At 40.3% G+C, this 15,425-nt stretch overlaps 2 protein-coding genes across 5 annotated transcripts in view; both read right to left on the reverse strand.

Moving 5' to 3' along the window:
- GTF2A2 (general transcription factor IIA subunit 2) overlaps positions 1 to 14,491 on the reverse strand; it is a 33,224-nt gene extending 18,733 nt beyond the window's left edge. The window contains exon 1 of one of the 3 annotated variants that reach the window (XM_082847786.1): positions 14,024 to 14,491. The gene's annotated coding sequence lies outside the window, so the exon portion shown is untranslated. Of the gene's footprint in view, positions 1 to 11,438; positions 11,593 to 14,023 lie in introns of those variants that run through there. The other 2 variants (XM_082847784.1, XM_082847785.1) reach the window with 2 other exon arrangements.
- Positions 1 to 15,425, reverse strand: part of BNIP2 (BCL2 interacting protein 2) — a 48,297-nt gene that overhangs the window by 11,065 nt on the left and 21,807 nt on the right. For both annotated transcript variants that reach the window (XM_082847749.1, XM_082847748.1), the window contains one exon: positions 14,024 to 14,075. In XM_082847749.1, the coding sequence (XP_082703875.1) occupies positions 14,066 to 14,075 (10 nt within the window). In that variant the 3' untranslated portion in view covers positions 14,024 to 14,065. The remainder of the gene's footprint in view (positions 1 to 14,023; positions 14,076 to 15,425) is intronic.

Here is a 15,425-nt window from a genome sequence, read left to right on the forward strand (position 1 = left end):
TCATACATCATGATCAAGTGGGATTTATGCCAGGGATGCAAGGATTCTTCAATATCCACAAATCAATCAGTGTGATACACCACACCAATAAATTGAAGCATAAAAACCATATGATCATCTCAACAGATGCAGAAAACACTTTTAACAAAATTCAACACCCATTTATAATAAGAACTCTCCAGAAAGTGGGCATAGAGGGAACCTACCTCAACATAATAAAGGCCATCTATAACAAACCTACAGTTAACATCATACTGAATGGTGAAAAGCTGAAAGCATTTCCTCTAAGATAGGAACAAGACAAGGCTGTCCACTCTCACCACTTTTTTTTTTTTTTTTTTTTTTGGCAGTACACGGGCCTCTCACTGTCACGGCCTCTCCCGTTGCGGAGCACAGGCTCTGGACGCGCAGGCTCAGCGGCCATGGCTCACGGGCCCAGCCGCTCCGTGGCATGTGAGATCCTCCCGGACCGGGGCACGAACCCGTGTCCCCTGCATCGGCAGGCAGACTCTCAACCACTGCGCCACCAGGGAAGCCCTCTCACCACTTTTATTCAACATAGTTTTGGAAGTCCTAGCCATGGCAATCAGAGAAGAAAAAGAAATAAAAGGAATCCAAATTGGAAAAGAAAAAAAAATAAAACTGTCACTGTTTGCAGATGACATGATACTATATATAGAAAATCCTAAAGATGCTACCAGAAAACTGCTAGAGCTCATCAATGAATCTTGTAAAATTGTAGGACGCAAAATTAATACACAGAAATCTGATGCGTTTCTATACACTAACAATGAAAGAGCAGAAGGAGAAATTAAAGAAACAATCCCATTTACCATCGCATCAAAAAGAATAAAATATCTAGGAATAAATCTGCCTGAGGCAAAAGACCTGTACTCTGAAAACTATAAAACGCTGATGAAAGAACTTGAAGATGACACAAACATATGGAGAGATATAACATGTTCTTGGATTGGAAGAATCAACATTGTCCAAATGACTATACTAACTGGGACAATCTACAGATTCAATGCAATCCCTATCAAATTATCAATGACATTTTTCACAGAATTAGAACAAAAAATTTCACAATTTGTATGGAAACACAAAAGACCCCGAATAGCCAAAGCAATCTTGAGAAAGAAAAATGGAGCTGTGGGAATCAGGCTCCCTGACTTCAAAGTGTGCTGCAAAGCTGTAGTAATCAGAACAGTATAGTACTGGCACAAAACCAGAAATATACATCAATGGAACAGGATGGAAAGTCCAGAAATAAACCCATGCACCCATGGTCAACTAGTCTATGACAAAGGAGGCAAGAATATACAATGGAGAAAAGACTGTCTCTTCAGTAAGTGGTGCTGGGAAAACTGGACAGCTACATGTAAAAGAATGAAATTACAACTCTCTAACACCAGACACAAAAATAAACTTGACATGGATTAAAGACCTGTATGTAAGACTGGATATTATAAAACTCTTAGAGGAAAACATAGGCAGAACACTCTCTGACATAAATCACAGCAATATCTTTTTTGACCCACCTTTTAGAGTAATGAAAATAAAGACAAAAATGAACAGGTGGGACCTAATTAAACTTAAAAGCTTTTGCACAGCAAAGGAAACCATGAACAAAACAAAAATAACCCAGAGAATAGGAGAAAATATTTGCAAACGAGGTGATCTACAAAGGATTAATCTCCAAAATATCCAAACAGCTCATGCAGCTCAATATACAAAACAAAGAAAACAATCAAACAATGGGCAGAAGATCAAAATGGATGTTTCTCCAAAGAGGACATACAGATTGCCAAGAAGCACATGAAAAGATGCTCAGGATCACTGGTTATTGGAGAAATGCAGATCAAAGCTGCAATAAGGTATCACCTCACACCGGTCAGAATGGGCATCATCAAAAAAATCTACAAACAATAAATGCTGGAGAGGCTGTGGAGAAAAGGGAACCCTCCTACACTGATGGTGCACCCACTATGGAGAACAGTGTGGAGGTTCCTTAAAAAACTGAATATATTGGGCTTCCCTGGTGGCACAGTGGTTGCGAATCTGCTTGCCGATGCAGGGGACACGGGTTCGTGCCCCGGTCCGGGAAGATCCCACATGCCGCGAAGCGGCTGGGCCCATGAGCCATGGCCACTGAGCTTGCGCGTCCAGAGCCTGTGCTCTGCAACGGAAGACGCCACAACAGTGAGAGGCCCGTGTACTGCAAAACAAAACAAAAGTGAATATAGAGCTGCCACATGATCCAGCAATCCCACTCCTGGGCATATAATTGGAGAAAACTGTAATTCAAAAAGATACATGCACCCCAGTGTTCATTACAGAATTACTTACAATAGCCAGGACACAGAAGCAACCTAAACGTCCACTGACAGAGGAGTGGATAAAAAAGATATGGCACATATACAATGGAATATTACTCAGCCACAAAAATAGAATGAAATAGGGAGAGAGGGGGAAGATGGCGAAAGAGTAAGACACAGAGATCACCTTCCTCCCCACAGACACATGAGAAACACATCTACACGTGGAACAACTCCTACAGAACACCTACTGAACGCTGGCAGAAGACCTCAGACCTCCCAAAAAGCTAGAAACTCCCCCACGTACTTAGGTAGGGCAAAAGAAAAAAGAATAAACAGAGACAAAAGAATAGGGACGGGACCTGCACCAGAGGGAGGGAGCCGAGAAGGAGGAAAGGTTTCCACACACTAGAAGCCCCTTCACGGGCAGAGACTGCGGGTGGCAGATGGGGGAGCTTTGGGGTCGCGGAGAGCGCAGCAACAGGGGTGCAGAGGGCAAAGCGGAGAGATTTCCGCACAGAGGATCGGTGCCGACCAGCACTCACCAGCCCGAGAGGCTTGTCTGCTCACCCGCCAGGATGGGCGGGACTGGGAGCAGAGGCTCGGGCTTTGGTTGGAGCACAGGGAGAGGACTGGGGTTGGCGGCGTGAACGCAGCCTGCATGGGGTTAGTGCGCCACGGCTAGCCGGGAGGGAGTCCGGGAAAAAGTCTGGACCTGCCGAAGAGGCAAGAGCCTTTTTCTTCCCTCTTTGTTTCCTGGTGCTCAGGAGAGGGGATTAAGAGCACTGCTTAAAGGAGCTCCAGAGACGGGCACCAGCCGCGGCTAAAAGCGCGGACCCCAGAGACGGGCAGGAGACGCTAAGGCTGCTGCTGCCGCCACCAAGAAGCCTGTGTGCGAGCACAGGTCACTATCCACAGCCCCCTTCCGGGGAGCGTGTGCAGCCCACCACTGCCAGGGTCCCGGGATCCAGGGACAACTTCCCTGGTAAAACGCACGGCGTGCTTCAGGCTGCTGCTGCGTCATGCCGGCCTCTGACGCTGCAGGCTCACCCCGTGCTCCGTACCCCTCCCTCCCCCCGGTCTGAGTGAGCCAGAGCCCCCGAATCAGCGTCTCCTTTAACCCCATCCTGTCTGAGCGAAGAAGAGACGCCCTCCAGCGACCTACACGCAAGGCGGGACCAAATCCAAAGCTGAACCCTGGGAGCTGTGCGAACAAAGAAGAGAAAGGGAAATCTCTCCTGGCAGCCTCAGGAGCAGCAGATTAAATCTCCACAATCAACTTGATGTACCCTGCATCTGTGGAATACATGAATAGACAACGAATCATCCCAAATTGAGGAGGTGGACTTTGAGAGCAAGATTTATTATTTTTTCCCCTTTTCCTCTTTTTGTGAGTGTGTATGTGTATGCTTCTGTGTGAGATTTTGTATAGCTTTGCTTTCACCATTTGTCCTAGGGTTCTATCCATCTGTTTTTTTTTACTTAAAAAATTTTTTTTCTTAATATTTTTTTATTTTAATAACTTTACTTTACCTTATTTTATTTTCTTTTATCCTCTTTCTTTCTCTCTCTCTCTCTCTCTCTCTCTCCCCCCTCCCTCTCTCTCTTTCTTTCTTTCTACTCTTTCTCCTTTTTATTCAGAGCCGTGTGGATGAAAGGCTCTTGGTGCTGCAGCCAGGAGTCAGTGCTGTGCCTCTGAGGTGGGAGAACCAATTTCAAGACACTGGTCCACAAGAGACCTCCCAGCTCCACATAATATCAAACGGCGAAAATCTCCCAGAGATCTCCATCTCAACACCGGCACCCAGCTTCACTCAACGACCAGCAAGCTACAGTGCTGGACACCCTATGCCAAACAACTACCAAGACAGGAACACAACCCCACCCATTAGCAGAGAGGCTGCCTAAAATCATAATAAGTCCACAGGCACCCCAAAACACACCACCAGACGTGGACCTGCCCACCAGAAAGGCAAGATCCAGCCTCATCCACCAGAACACAGGCACGAATCCCCTCCACAAGGAAGCCTACACAACCCACTGAACCAACTTTAGCCACTGGGGACAGACACCAAAAACAACGGGAACTACGAACCTGCAGCCTGCAAAAAGGAGACCCCAAACACAGTAAGATAAGCAAAATGAGAAGACAGAAAAACACACAGCAGATGAAGGAGCAAGATAAAAACCCACCAGACCTAACAAATGAAGAGGAAATAGGCAGTCTACCTGAAAAAGAATTCAGAATAATGATAGTAAAGATGTTCCAAAATCTTGGAACTAGAATAGACAAAATGCAAGAACATTTAACAAGGACCCAGAAGAACTAAACATGAAACAAACAATGATGAACAACACAATAAATGAAATTAAAAATACTCTAGATGGGATCAATAGCAGAATAACTGAGGAAGAAGAACGGATAAGTGACCTGGAAGATAAAATAGTGGAAATAACTACTGCAGAGCAGAATAAAGAAAAAAGAATGAAAACAACTAAGGACAGTCTCAGAGACCTCTGGGACAACATTAAACGCACCAACATTCGAATTATAGGGGTTCCAGAAGAAGAAGAGAAAAAGAAAGGGACTGAGAAAATATTTGAAGAGACTATAGTTGAAAACTTCCCTAATATGGGAAAATAAATAGTTAATCAAGTCCAGGAAGCACAGAGAGTCCCATACAGGATAAATCCAAGGAGAAACACGCCAAGACACATATTAATCAAACTGTCAAAAATTAAATACAAAGAAAACATATTAAAAGCAGCAAGGGAAAAACAACAAATAACACACAAGGGAATCCCCATAAGGTTAACAGCTGATCTTTCAGCAGAAACTCTTCAAGCCAGAAGAGAGTGGCAGGACATATTTAAAGTGATGAAGGAGAAAAACCTACAACCAAGATTATTCTACCCAGCAAGGATCTCATTCAGATTCGACAGAGAAATTAAAACCTTTGCAGACAAGCAAAAACTGAGAGAGTTCAGCACCACCAAACCAGCTTTACAACAAATGCTAAAGGATCTTCTCTAGGAAAGAACCACAAGAGAAGGAAAAAACCTATAATAACAAACCAAAAACAATTAAGAAAATGGGAATAGGAACATAAATATCAATAATTACGTTAATTGTAAATGGATTAAATGCTCCCACCAAAAAACACAAACTGGCTGAATGGATACAAAAACAAGACCCGTATATATGCTGTCTACAAAAGACCCACTTCAGAACTAGAGACACATACAGACTGAAAGTGAGGGGCTGGAAAAAGATATTCCATGCAAATGGAAACCAAAAGAAAGCTGGAGTAGCAAATGTCATATCAGACAAAATAGACTTTAAAATAAAGACTATTAGAAGAGACAAAGAAGGACACTACATAATGATCAAGGGATCGATCCAAGAAGAAGATGTAACAATAGTAAATATTTATGCACCCAACGTAGGAGCACCTCAATACATAAGGCAAATACTAACAGCCATAAAAGGGGAAATCGACAGTAACACATTCATAGTAGGGGACTTCAACACCCCACTTTCACCAATGGACAGATCATCCAAAATGAAAATAAATAAGGAAACACAAGCTTTAAACGATACATTAAACAAGATGGACTTAATATTTATAGGACATTCCATCCAAAAACAACAGAATACACATTTTTCTCAAGTGCTCATGGAACATTCTCCAGGACAGATCATATCTTGGGTCACAAATCAAGCCTTGGTAAATTTAAGAAATTTGAAATTGCATCAAGTGTCTTTCCCGACCACAATGCTATGAGACTAGATATCAATTACAGGAAAAGATCTGTAAAAAACGCAAACACATGGAGGCTAAACAATACACTACTTAATAACGCAGTGATCACTGAAGAAATCAAAGAGGAAATAAAAAAATACCTAGAAACAAATGACAATGGAGACACGACAACCCAAAACCTATGGGATGCAGCAAAAGCAGTTCTAACAGGGAAGTTTACAGCAATACAATCCTACCTTAATAAACAGGAAACATCTCGAATAAACAACCTAACCTTGCACCTAAAGCAATTAGAGAAAGAAGAACAAAAAACCCCCAAAGTTAGCAGAAGGAAAGAAATCATAAAGATCAGATCAGAAATAAATGAAAAAGAAATGAAGGAAACGATAGCAAAGATCAATAAAAAAGCTGGTTCTTTGAGAAGATAAACAAAATTGATAAACCATTAGCCAGACTCATCAAGAAAAAAAGGGAGAAGACTCAAATCAATAGAATTAGAAATGAAAAAGGAGAAGTAACAACTGACACTGCAGAAATACAAAAGATCATGAGAGATTACTACAAGCAACTCTATGCCAATAAAATGGACAACCTGGAAGAAATGGACAAATTCTTAGAAATGCACAACCTGCCAAGACTGAATCAGGAAGAAATAGAAAATAGGAACAGACCAATCACAAGCACTGAAATTGAAACTGTGATTAAAAATCTTCCAACAAACAAAAGCCCAGGACCAGATTGCTTCAGAGGCGAATTCTATCAAACATTTAGAGAAGAGCGAACACCAAGCCTTCTCAAACTCTTGCAAAATATAGCAGAGGGAGGAACACTCCCAAATTCATTCTACGAGGCCACCATCACCCTGATACCAACACCAGACAAGGATGTCACAAAGAAAGAAAACTACAGGCCAATATCACTGATAAACATAGATGCAAAAATCCTCAACAAAATACTAGCAACCAGAATCCAACAGCACATTAAAAGGATCATACACCATGATCAAGTGGCGTTTATTCCAGGAATGCAAGGATTCTTCAATATACGCAAATCAATCAATGTGATACACCATATTAACAAACTGAAGGAGAAAAACCATATGGTCATCTCAATAGATGCAGAGAAAACGTTCGACAAAATTCAACACCCATTTATGATAAAAACCCTCCAGAAAGGAGGCATAGAGGGAACTTTCCTCAACATAATAAAGGCCATATATGACAAACCCACAGCCAACATCATCCTCAATGGTGATAAACTGAAACAATTGTCCACTAAGATCAGGAACAAGACAAGGTTGCCCACTCTCACCACTCTTATTCAACATAGTTTTGGAAGTTTTCCCCACAGCAATCAGAGAAGAAAAGGAAATAAAAGGATTCCAAATCAGAAAAGAAGAAGTAAAGCTGTCACTGTTTGCAGATGACATGATACTATACATAGAGAATCCTAAAGATGCTACCGGAAAACTACTAGAGCTAATCAATGAATTTGATAGAGTAGCAGGATACAAAATTAATGCACAGAAATCTCTGGCATTCCTATACACTAATGATGAAAAATCTGAAAGTGAAATCAAGAAAACACTCCCTTTTATCACTGCAACAAAAAGAATAAAACATCTAGGAATAAACCTACTTAAGGAGACAAAAGACCTGTATGCAGAAAATTATAAGACACTGATGAAAGAAATTAAAGATGATACAAATAGATGGAGATATATACCATGTGTTTGGATTGGAAGAATCAACATTGTGAAAATGACTCTACTACCCAGAGCAATCTACTGATTCAATGCAATCCCTATCAAACTACCACTGACATTTTTCACAGAACTAGAACAAAAAATTTCACAATTTGTATGGAAACACAAAAGACCCCGAATAGACAAAGCAATCTTGAGAACGAAAAACGGAGCTGGAGGAATCAGGCTCCCTGACTTCAGACTATACTACAAAGCTACAGTAATCAAGACAGTATGGTACTGGCACAAAAACAGAAAGATCAATGGAACAGGATAGAAAGCCCAGAGATAAACCCACGCACATATGGTCACCTTATCTTTGATAAAGGAGGCAGGAATGTACAGTGGAGAAAGGACAGCCTCTTCAATACGTGGTGCTGGGAAAACTGGACAGGTACATGTACAAGTTTGAGATTAGATCACTCCCTAACACCATAGACAAAAATAAACTCAAAATGGATTAAAGACCTAAATGTAAGGCCAGACACTATCAAACTCTTAGAGAAAAACATAGGCAGAACAGTCTATGACATAAATCACAGCAAGATCCTTTCTGATCCACCTCCTAGAGAAATGGAAATAAAAACAAAAATAAACAAATGGGACCTAATGAAACTTCAAAGCTTTTGCACAGCAAAGGAAACCATAAACAAAACCAAAAGACAACCCTCAGAATGGGAGAAAATATTAGCAAATGAAGCAACTGACAAAGGATTAATCTCCAAAATTTACAAGTAGCTCATGCAGCTCAATAACAGAAAAACAAACAACTCAATCCAAAAACGGGCAGAAGACCTAAATAGACAGTTCTCCAAAGAAGATATACAGACTGCCAACAAACACAAGAAAGAATGTTCAGCATCATTAATCATTAGAGAAATGCAAATCAAAACTACAATGAGATATTATCTCACACCAGGCAGAATGGCCATCATCAAAAAATATACAAACAGGGCTTCCCTGGTGGCGCAGTGGCTGAGAGTCCGCCTGCCGATGCGGGGGACACGGGTTCGTGCCCCGGTCCGGGAAGATCCCACATGCCGTGGAGCGGCTGGGCCCGTGAGCCATGCCCGCTGGGCCTGCGCGTCCGGAGCCTGTGCTCTGCAACGGGAGAGGCCACAACAGTGAGAGGCCCGCGTACCGCAAAAAAAAAAAAAAATCTAGAAACAATAAATGCTGGAGAGGGTGTGGAGAAAAGAGAACACTCTTGCACTGCTGGTGGGAATGTGAATTGGTACAGCCACTATGGAGAACAGTATGGAGGTTCCTTAAAAAACTACAAATAGAACTACCATACGACCCAGCAATCCCACTACTGGGCATATACCCTGAGAAAACCATAATTCAAAAAGAGTCATGTACCAAAATGTTCACTGCAGCTCTATTTACAATAGCCCGGAGATGGAAACAGCCTAAGTGTCCATCATCGGATGAATGGATAAAGAAGATGTGGCACATATATACAATGGAATATTACTCAGCCATAAAAAGAAACGAAATTGAGTTATTTGTAGCGAGGTGGATGGACCTAGAGTGTGTCATAGAGAGTGAAGTAAGTCAGAAAGAGAAAGACAAATACCGTATGCTAACATGTGTGTATGGAATTTAAGAAAAAAAAATGTCATGAAGAACCTAGGGGTAAGACAGGAATAAATACACAGACCTACCAGAGAATGGACTTGAGGATATGGGGAGGGGGAAGGGTAAGCTTGGACAAAGTGAGAGAGTGGCATGGACATATATACACTACCAAACGTAAAATAGATAGCTAGTGGGAAGCAGCCGCATAGCACAGGGAGATCAGCTCGGTGCTTTGTGACCGCCTGGAGGGGTGGGATAGGGAGGGTGGGAGGGAGGGAGACGCAAGAGGGAAGAGACGTGGGAACATATGTATATGTATAACTGATTCATTTTGTTATAAAGCAGAAACTAACACACCATTGTAAAGTATGGATGGACCCAGAGATTGTCATACTGAGTGAAGCAAGTCAGACAACGACAAATATCATATGGTATCACTTATATGTGGAATCTCCAAAAATGGTACAAATGAACTTATTTACAAAACAGAAACAGAGTCACAGATGTAGAAAACAAATTTATGGTTACCAGGGGGAAAAGCGGGAGGCTAAATTGGGACATTGGGATTGACATATACATACTACTATATATAAAACAGATAATAAGGACCTACTGTAAAGTACAGGGAACTCTACTCAATACTCTGTAATGACCTATGTGGGAAAAGAATCTTAAAAAAAAAAAGAAGTGGATAGATATATGTATAACTGATTCACTTTGCTGTGCACCTAAAACTAACGTAACACTGTAAATCAACTATATCCTCCCCCCCCAAAAAAACCCCAAGAAGACACATGCACTTTTCTTTCACTGCAGCATTATTTACAATAGCCAAGATACACAAACAATCAAAGTGTCCATCCAGGGATGAATGGATAAAAACAATGCGGTATATAGAATGGAATATTATTCAGACATTTAGAAAAACGAAATCCTGCCATTTGGGACAATGTGAATGGGCTTTGAGGTCATTACACCAAGTGAAGTAAGTCAGAGAAAAAAAACACCACATGATCTCACTTACATGTGGAAACTAAAAAAAGAGAAGAAAATTAAGCTTATAGATAGAAAATTGGGGGTTGGGGAAAAGGATGGGTGAAACTACAAACTTGCAATTATAAAATAAGTAAGTCATGGGGATATAATGTACAGGATGGTGACCAGAGTTACTAATATTGCATTGCATATTTCAAAGTTGCTAAGAGAGTAGATCTTAAAAGCCCTCACCACATGAAAAAAAAAATTTTTGCAACTATGTTTGGTGACGGATGTTAACTAGACTTATTGTGGTGATCTTTTCACAATGTATACAAACATTGAATCATTATGCTGTACACCTGAAAGTAATGTAGTTAAGTTATATGTCAATTATACCTCAATAAAAAATAATTTTAGAAATAGCTATGTTATTTAAATGTTTGTTCAAATTACTTGCTTTAATAATCTCAGATTTCTAAAAATTCCTTGTGAAATGTTTAATTCTTTCAGATGTGGTATGAGCCACGTAAATTTAGTACTACTCCATTTTGCAGTTTAGAAAATTAAAGTAGAAGGCTCCACATTCGGAAGTAACCTCACAGTCCTAGTCTTTCTTGAGCAAACCATCCAGTTTAAATTCATTCCGGTACGAGTTCACATGAGGTTGGAAAGCGGACTTCAAGCACCGAAGACACACAAGAATGAGACACTTAAGAAACGGGCCGCCCCCCCGACGCAAGCCCGCCCCGACACTGGGGGGAAAAAAATCACCATGTAGGCTTTAAGACTTTCATCTGGCTAAAAATACGGTACTGGGCTGAAGACCCCTGCCCCCAGACCCCCCACCCTCCGGACTGTTCACATGGCGCCCCGAGTACAACAAGCCTCCCGGCCGCCTCCTTTTCCTTCCCTTCCCACCCCGGGAAACGCCGCGAGGCCATCCCGGCAGTGAAGTCGGTAACGGGCCGAAGCCAGGCCGAAAAGGCCCTCGCAGAAGACCCAACGGACGCAATGCCTGCTCTGCATGGTGGCAGGGAGCGCGGGCAGATTCACCCAGTACCTGTGGAAAAGGCGCTTCCCGCCTCGGAGGCAACAGAAGTGGTTCGGCCAGGAACCCAGCAAGAGATACCTACTCCGCCAGAGATACCTACTCGCCAGAGTACCTCTCGTTCCGCCGCAGATAAAGCGGCGCTGGGTCGGCGTCCCGGAAGCACTCGCCGAAGCTGGAAATGACGTAGGCCCGTGAGCCCCGCCCATTCCTGCTCCCGCCAGCCACTCAAGTCTTGCGAGAGGGGAGGGATGTGAAGAGAGGAACGTGGGGCCGCAGCTTTCAAGCTTCAGACCGCTAAACAGGTGTAGCTCCCAAGTAATTCACCAGGTTCAGTAAATCGTTAAGAGAATTACAATTTTACAGACTCTTCTCCACTGTTAGACGCACAATTAGAAAATGTAAGGCAGTCACATTTTATGCCGCAAGTGTGTTCAGCGTAATACTGTTGAAGACCCAGTAATACAGAATTGAAGCCAAATTCTGAAAAGTTTATAGCCAAGTATTTCTTAACGAAACAGGGCGGCAATTCATTTAACTCTGCAAGCGTTTAGTTTGTGAATCACAGAATTTTAATTCGGGAGAATCTGTATTTAAAATTTATGCTTAATGCAAGACAAATACTTCAGTTTGTATTTGCGTTTACGTAATCCCAAACGGTATTTCTAACTGGATTAAAGGCAGCAGTAATGTGCACAGCTGTTTGCCGTTAAGCAGTTGAACAGTGATTAAGGAGTAAATGCAAAACAACTGCAACCAACTTGAACCTCTGCGCAGGTCCACAGAGTAAACAGGTTATTTTTTATGCCATGTTTTCAGCCACTTATTGAACTGATTTCATTGGTGGATTCCCCATAACTAAAATAATTCTAAACTATGAAATACAAAGTGTGCTTATAGTTAAGATGTTTAAAATTGAAGCAGGATGAACTCTTCACCCCCTTGAATAGGAAGCAGCACCCAAACTACAGAAACAAAAGGTTTAAAACTATTTGAAAAGCTTACAAGATAAACTTTGTAAAAATTCAGTAGTGAAATGGGAGACAGAAAAATGTGACAAATGAGTCAAAACCAAAACTTTCCAATTAATTTATTTAAATTCATTAACGTTGCAAAAATACGATGTGCAACAAATCAGGACAAGTTATTGTATTCCTAACAAGTCAGAGAAAAAGAAAATATTACATCTTCTTAGTAAATCAAGACCAACCTTAGTATTTCTTACAGGGACCACATCAACATCTTGCACACACAGTCTTCAGAACTGAATTTCTCTCACTGTAAAAGGAGAGCACTAGGCTATGCAACATTATCTGAACAGCGATAAAATGATCACAGTACATTAACTGTGTCTAAATGACAGCATGTGAATTTATGGTAAGAAAAATGTATTAATCTTTGAAATATATATCAAAGTGCATTAGTGTCTAACGAACTCTGAATTGTGTTCCATGTGCCCCAAGGGCTGTGCAAGTCAGTGCCCTGAACACCACAAATATTTACTAGCTAGTTTATGTAAATAAACTGTTTAAGGGACATAACTTCAGAAAATTCAAATACAAAAAGTGCAGTAGAGTAGCTAATTAGCATTATTTTCCAAGTTCCTCCTTAGCTACACTGAATGTGAAAACGCATAAAAGTTTCAAAATGCAAATGTTTTAACCTCTTGTAGAATGTCTTATAAAATAGAATTAGAAAGATATTATAATAATTCTTTAGTAACATGAAAGCATTAAACTTTGATTTTCTTCTGGTGTTTGATGTGTTATATTAAGTGCTTCATGTAAACTTTTCATAAAAGTAGTTCTCAAAACTTAAGAAATTAAGTAGATCTATCATATATAGCTGCAACAAAGTAACAGTTCTGTTCAAATTTTAGTGTCACTCCTTGCTGGTCAACACATTATTTTCAATTACCATTAAGAATTTTAAAGGATCACATTACTGGGACTCACCACTGATATGATTCTAACTCATTCAGAATCTTGGGATGGGAAGAGGGGGATGAAAGACTTTCCAGGTAATTCTTCCTTACTATTAGAACACTGAGAATCTCCCACTTCTCTTACCAGCTGACCTTCTCATGCAAATCTAAGTCCTTAACTCTTTCTCCCAGCAACTCAAATTACGCAATCCCTGTTCCTACAAGATAAACTCTAACAGAATAGTTGGTCTAACTTTTAAGTACATTAATTCCTCTAGCTATCCCACCCTTCTGACATTTGTGATCCACTTCTCAAATAGCTATATAGGATGAGAAAAAATAGGCATGAAAACAAAACAGAATGTGGTAGCCATAACTACCTATTTTCAGTCTATTTCCTCCTCCTCCTGTAGGAGCAATGTTAGCAATTTTCCACATATCACATGGGGAAAAGGATGAAGCTACTGTCACCTTATATACAACTTTACCAATCTCATTAGGAAACTGGACATATCCTAATGCTAATTTTTAACTATCAATTGAAGAAATCTAAAAAGCCCCTTCTCCTTTAATTCAAACACTTTCAAATTCCCTGAGCAATCACGTAAAAACAGCCAGAGTAACACAGTCATTTAAAAGAAGACTCTCAAAAAGCAGATTCCTTACCTTTTTAAATTCTGGAATTGCAGTTGAAGAAAGTCTAGCAACCTATATATACCTGTCAATCAGCAAATTTCAGTATTCAGTATAGTTACTAAAGAGTGATGTCCATTTTGGAACAATACATTAAATGTTTACCAGCTATGTCAAAAGTAACGTAACCCTACACTTTAATCTGAGCATTGTAATTGCTGACCCTCCCTGTTTAAACTTGCTTTTGTATGAAGAGACAAAGCAGAGGAAAATATGAATTTTCATTGTAAGTATTACCAGCCTTTGCCCCCTTCACTCCACAGTCTTATTCACATATTCTGTATGTAGCCTGCAGGTCTTCCTGATTGATACAAGAAATGGTACCAACCGCTGCCATGTACAGCACTCCCCTTAACAAGGACACATTCAGTGGAATCTTAGCTAACTCATTATCCCTTTATAGTTTTCTTTCTCTTACTTCCTTGTTTTGTTATCTTCCTTTCCAGGTCCTGCTAGGACCTACTTGGAATCATACTTCTTTATACTCCCCCCACCCCCAGTTAAAGACTATTAAGCTTAAACTGTGGGATCAATATAGTATCTTCCCTTGGTGCTAATAAGGAATATGACCAAGGAGAACACAATCAGATTACTTTATAAGAGAAACTTTTGACTAAAAAGAGGCACTCAGAACCTAAACACAACAAAAAATAGTGGCATAAGCATCAAATTAAACAAGTTAGAACCATGATCCCAGCAGAAAGATAAAATAACACAATTATATGTACTTTCACCTCAATCACTAATGCAAAATTAAAACTGAATGATATGGGGAAAATGTCACATAGCTAGTAATTACAAATAACCAGTTTAATAAATGCTTTTCCTCTGACCTACTTGTTATGATCTTAAGTCTCACAGCTATGAAACATGGGGCATGTCCCTATACCAGATTTCATCAAGGTATAGGTTAGAACAGGTATTCTTTTAAATCTAGTGATTCACAGCACATCCCTTTGGTTATATCCCAAATGGTATCACTGTTCCCTCTAAAATTTAATGTTCTGATAGAATATAGGCTATCTCTACTTTAAAAAAATATGTAGGAAAATGCACCACTTTTGCAACGAGTTGTATCTATAATCAGGGACAATGCTTGCAAATGCAAAAGTCAATAAACAGTAACGTGTTGAAACTGAAGAACTGGGTACTTAATGTGGAGGAAAGCCACCTATTTAAAAAGCTCAGCCAGGTTTGACTGAGACACAAATTTATAGATGAAAGACTACTTTTACTGATGAAAGGTCACTTAAAGCACTCTACAAATATAGACTCTAATCACAATTAAATTCAATATGATCTTTTATTCGTAAATTCAGAAGGAATGCCTGAACTGTTACTGTTAATTTGCTTTTTGAACACAAAGTATTTCTAA

This window comes from Leucopleurus acutus, assembly GCF_964270905.1.
Source record: "Leucopleurus acutus genome assembly, chromosome: 1".
Lineage (NCBI taxonomy): Eukaryota > Metazoa > Chordata > Mammalia > Artiodactyla > Delphinidae > Leucopleurus > Leucopleurus acutus.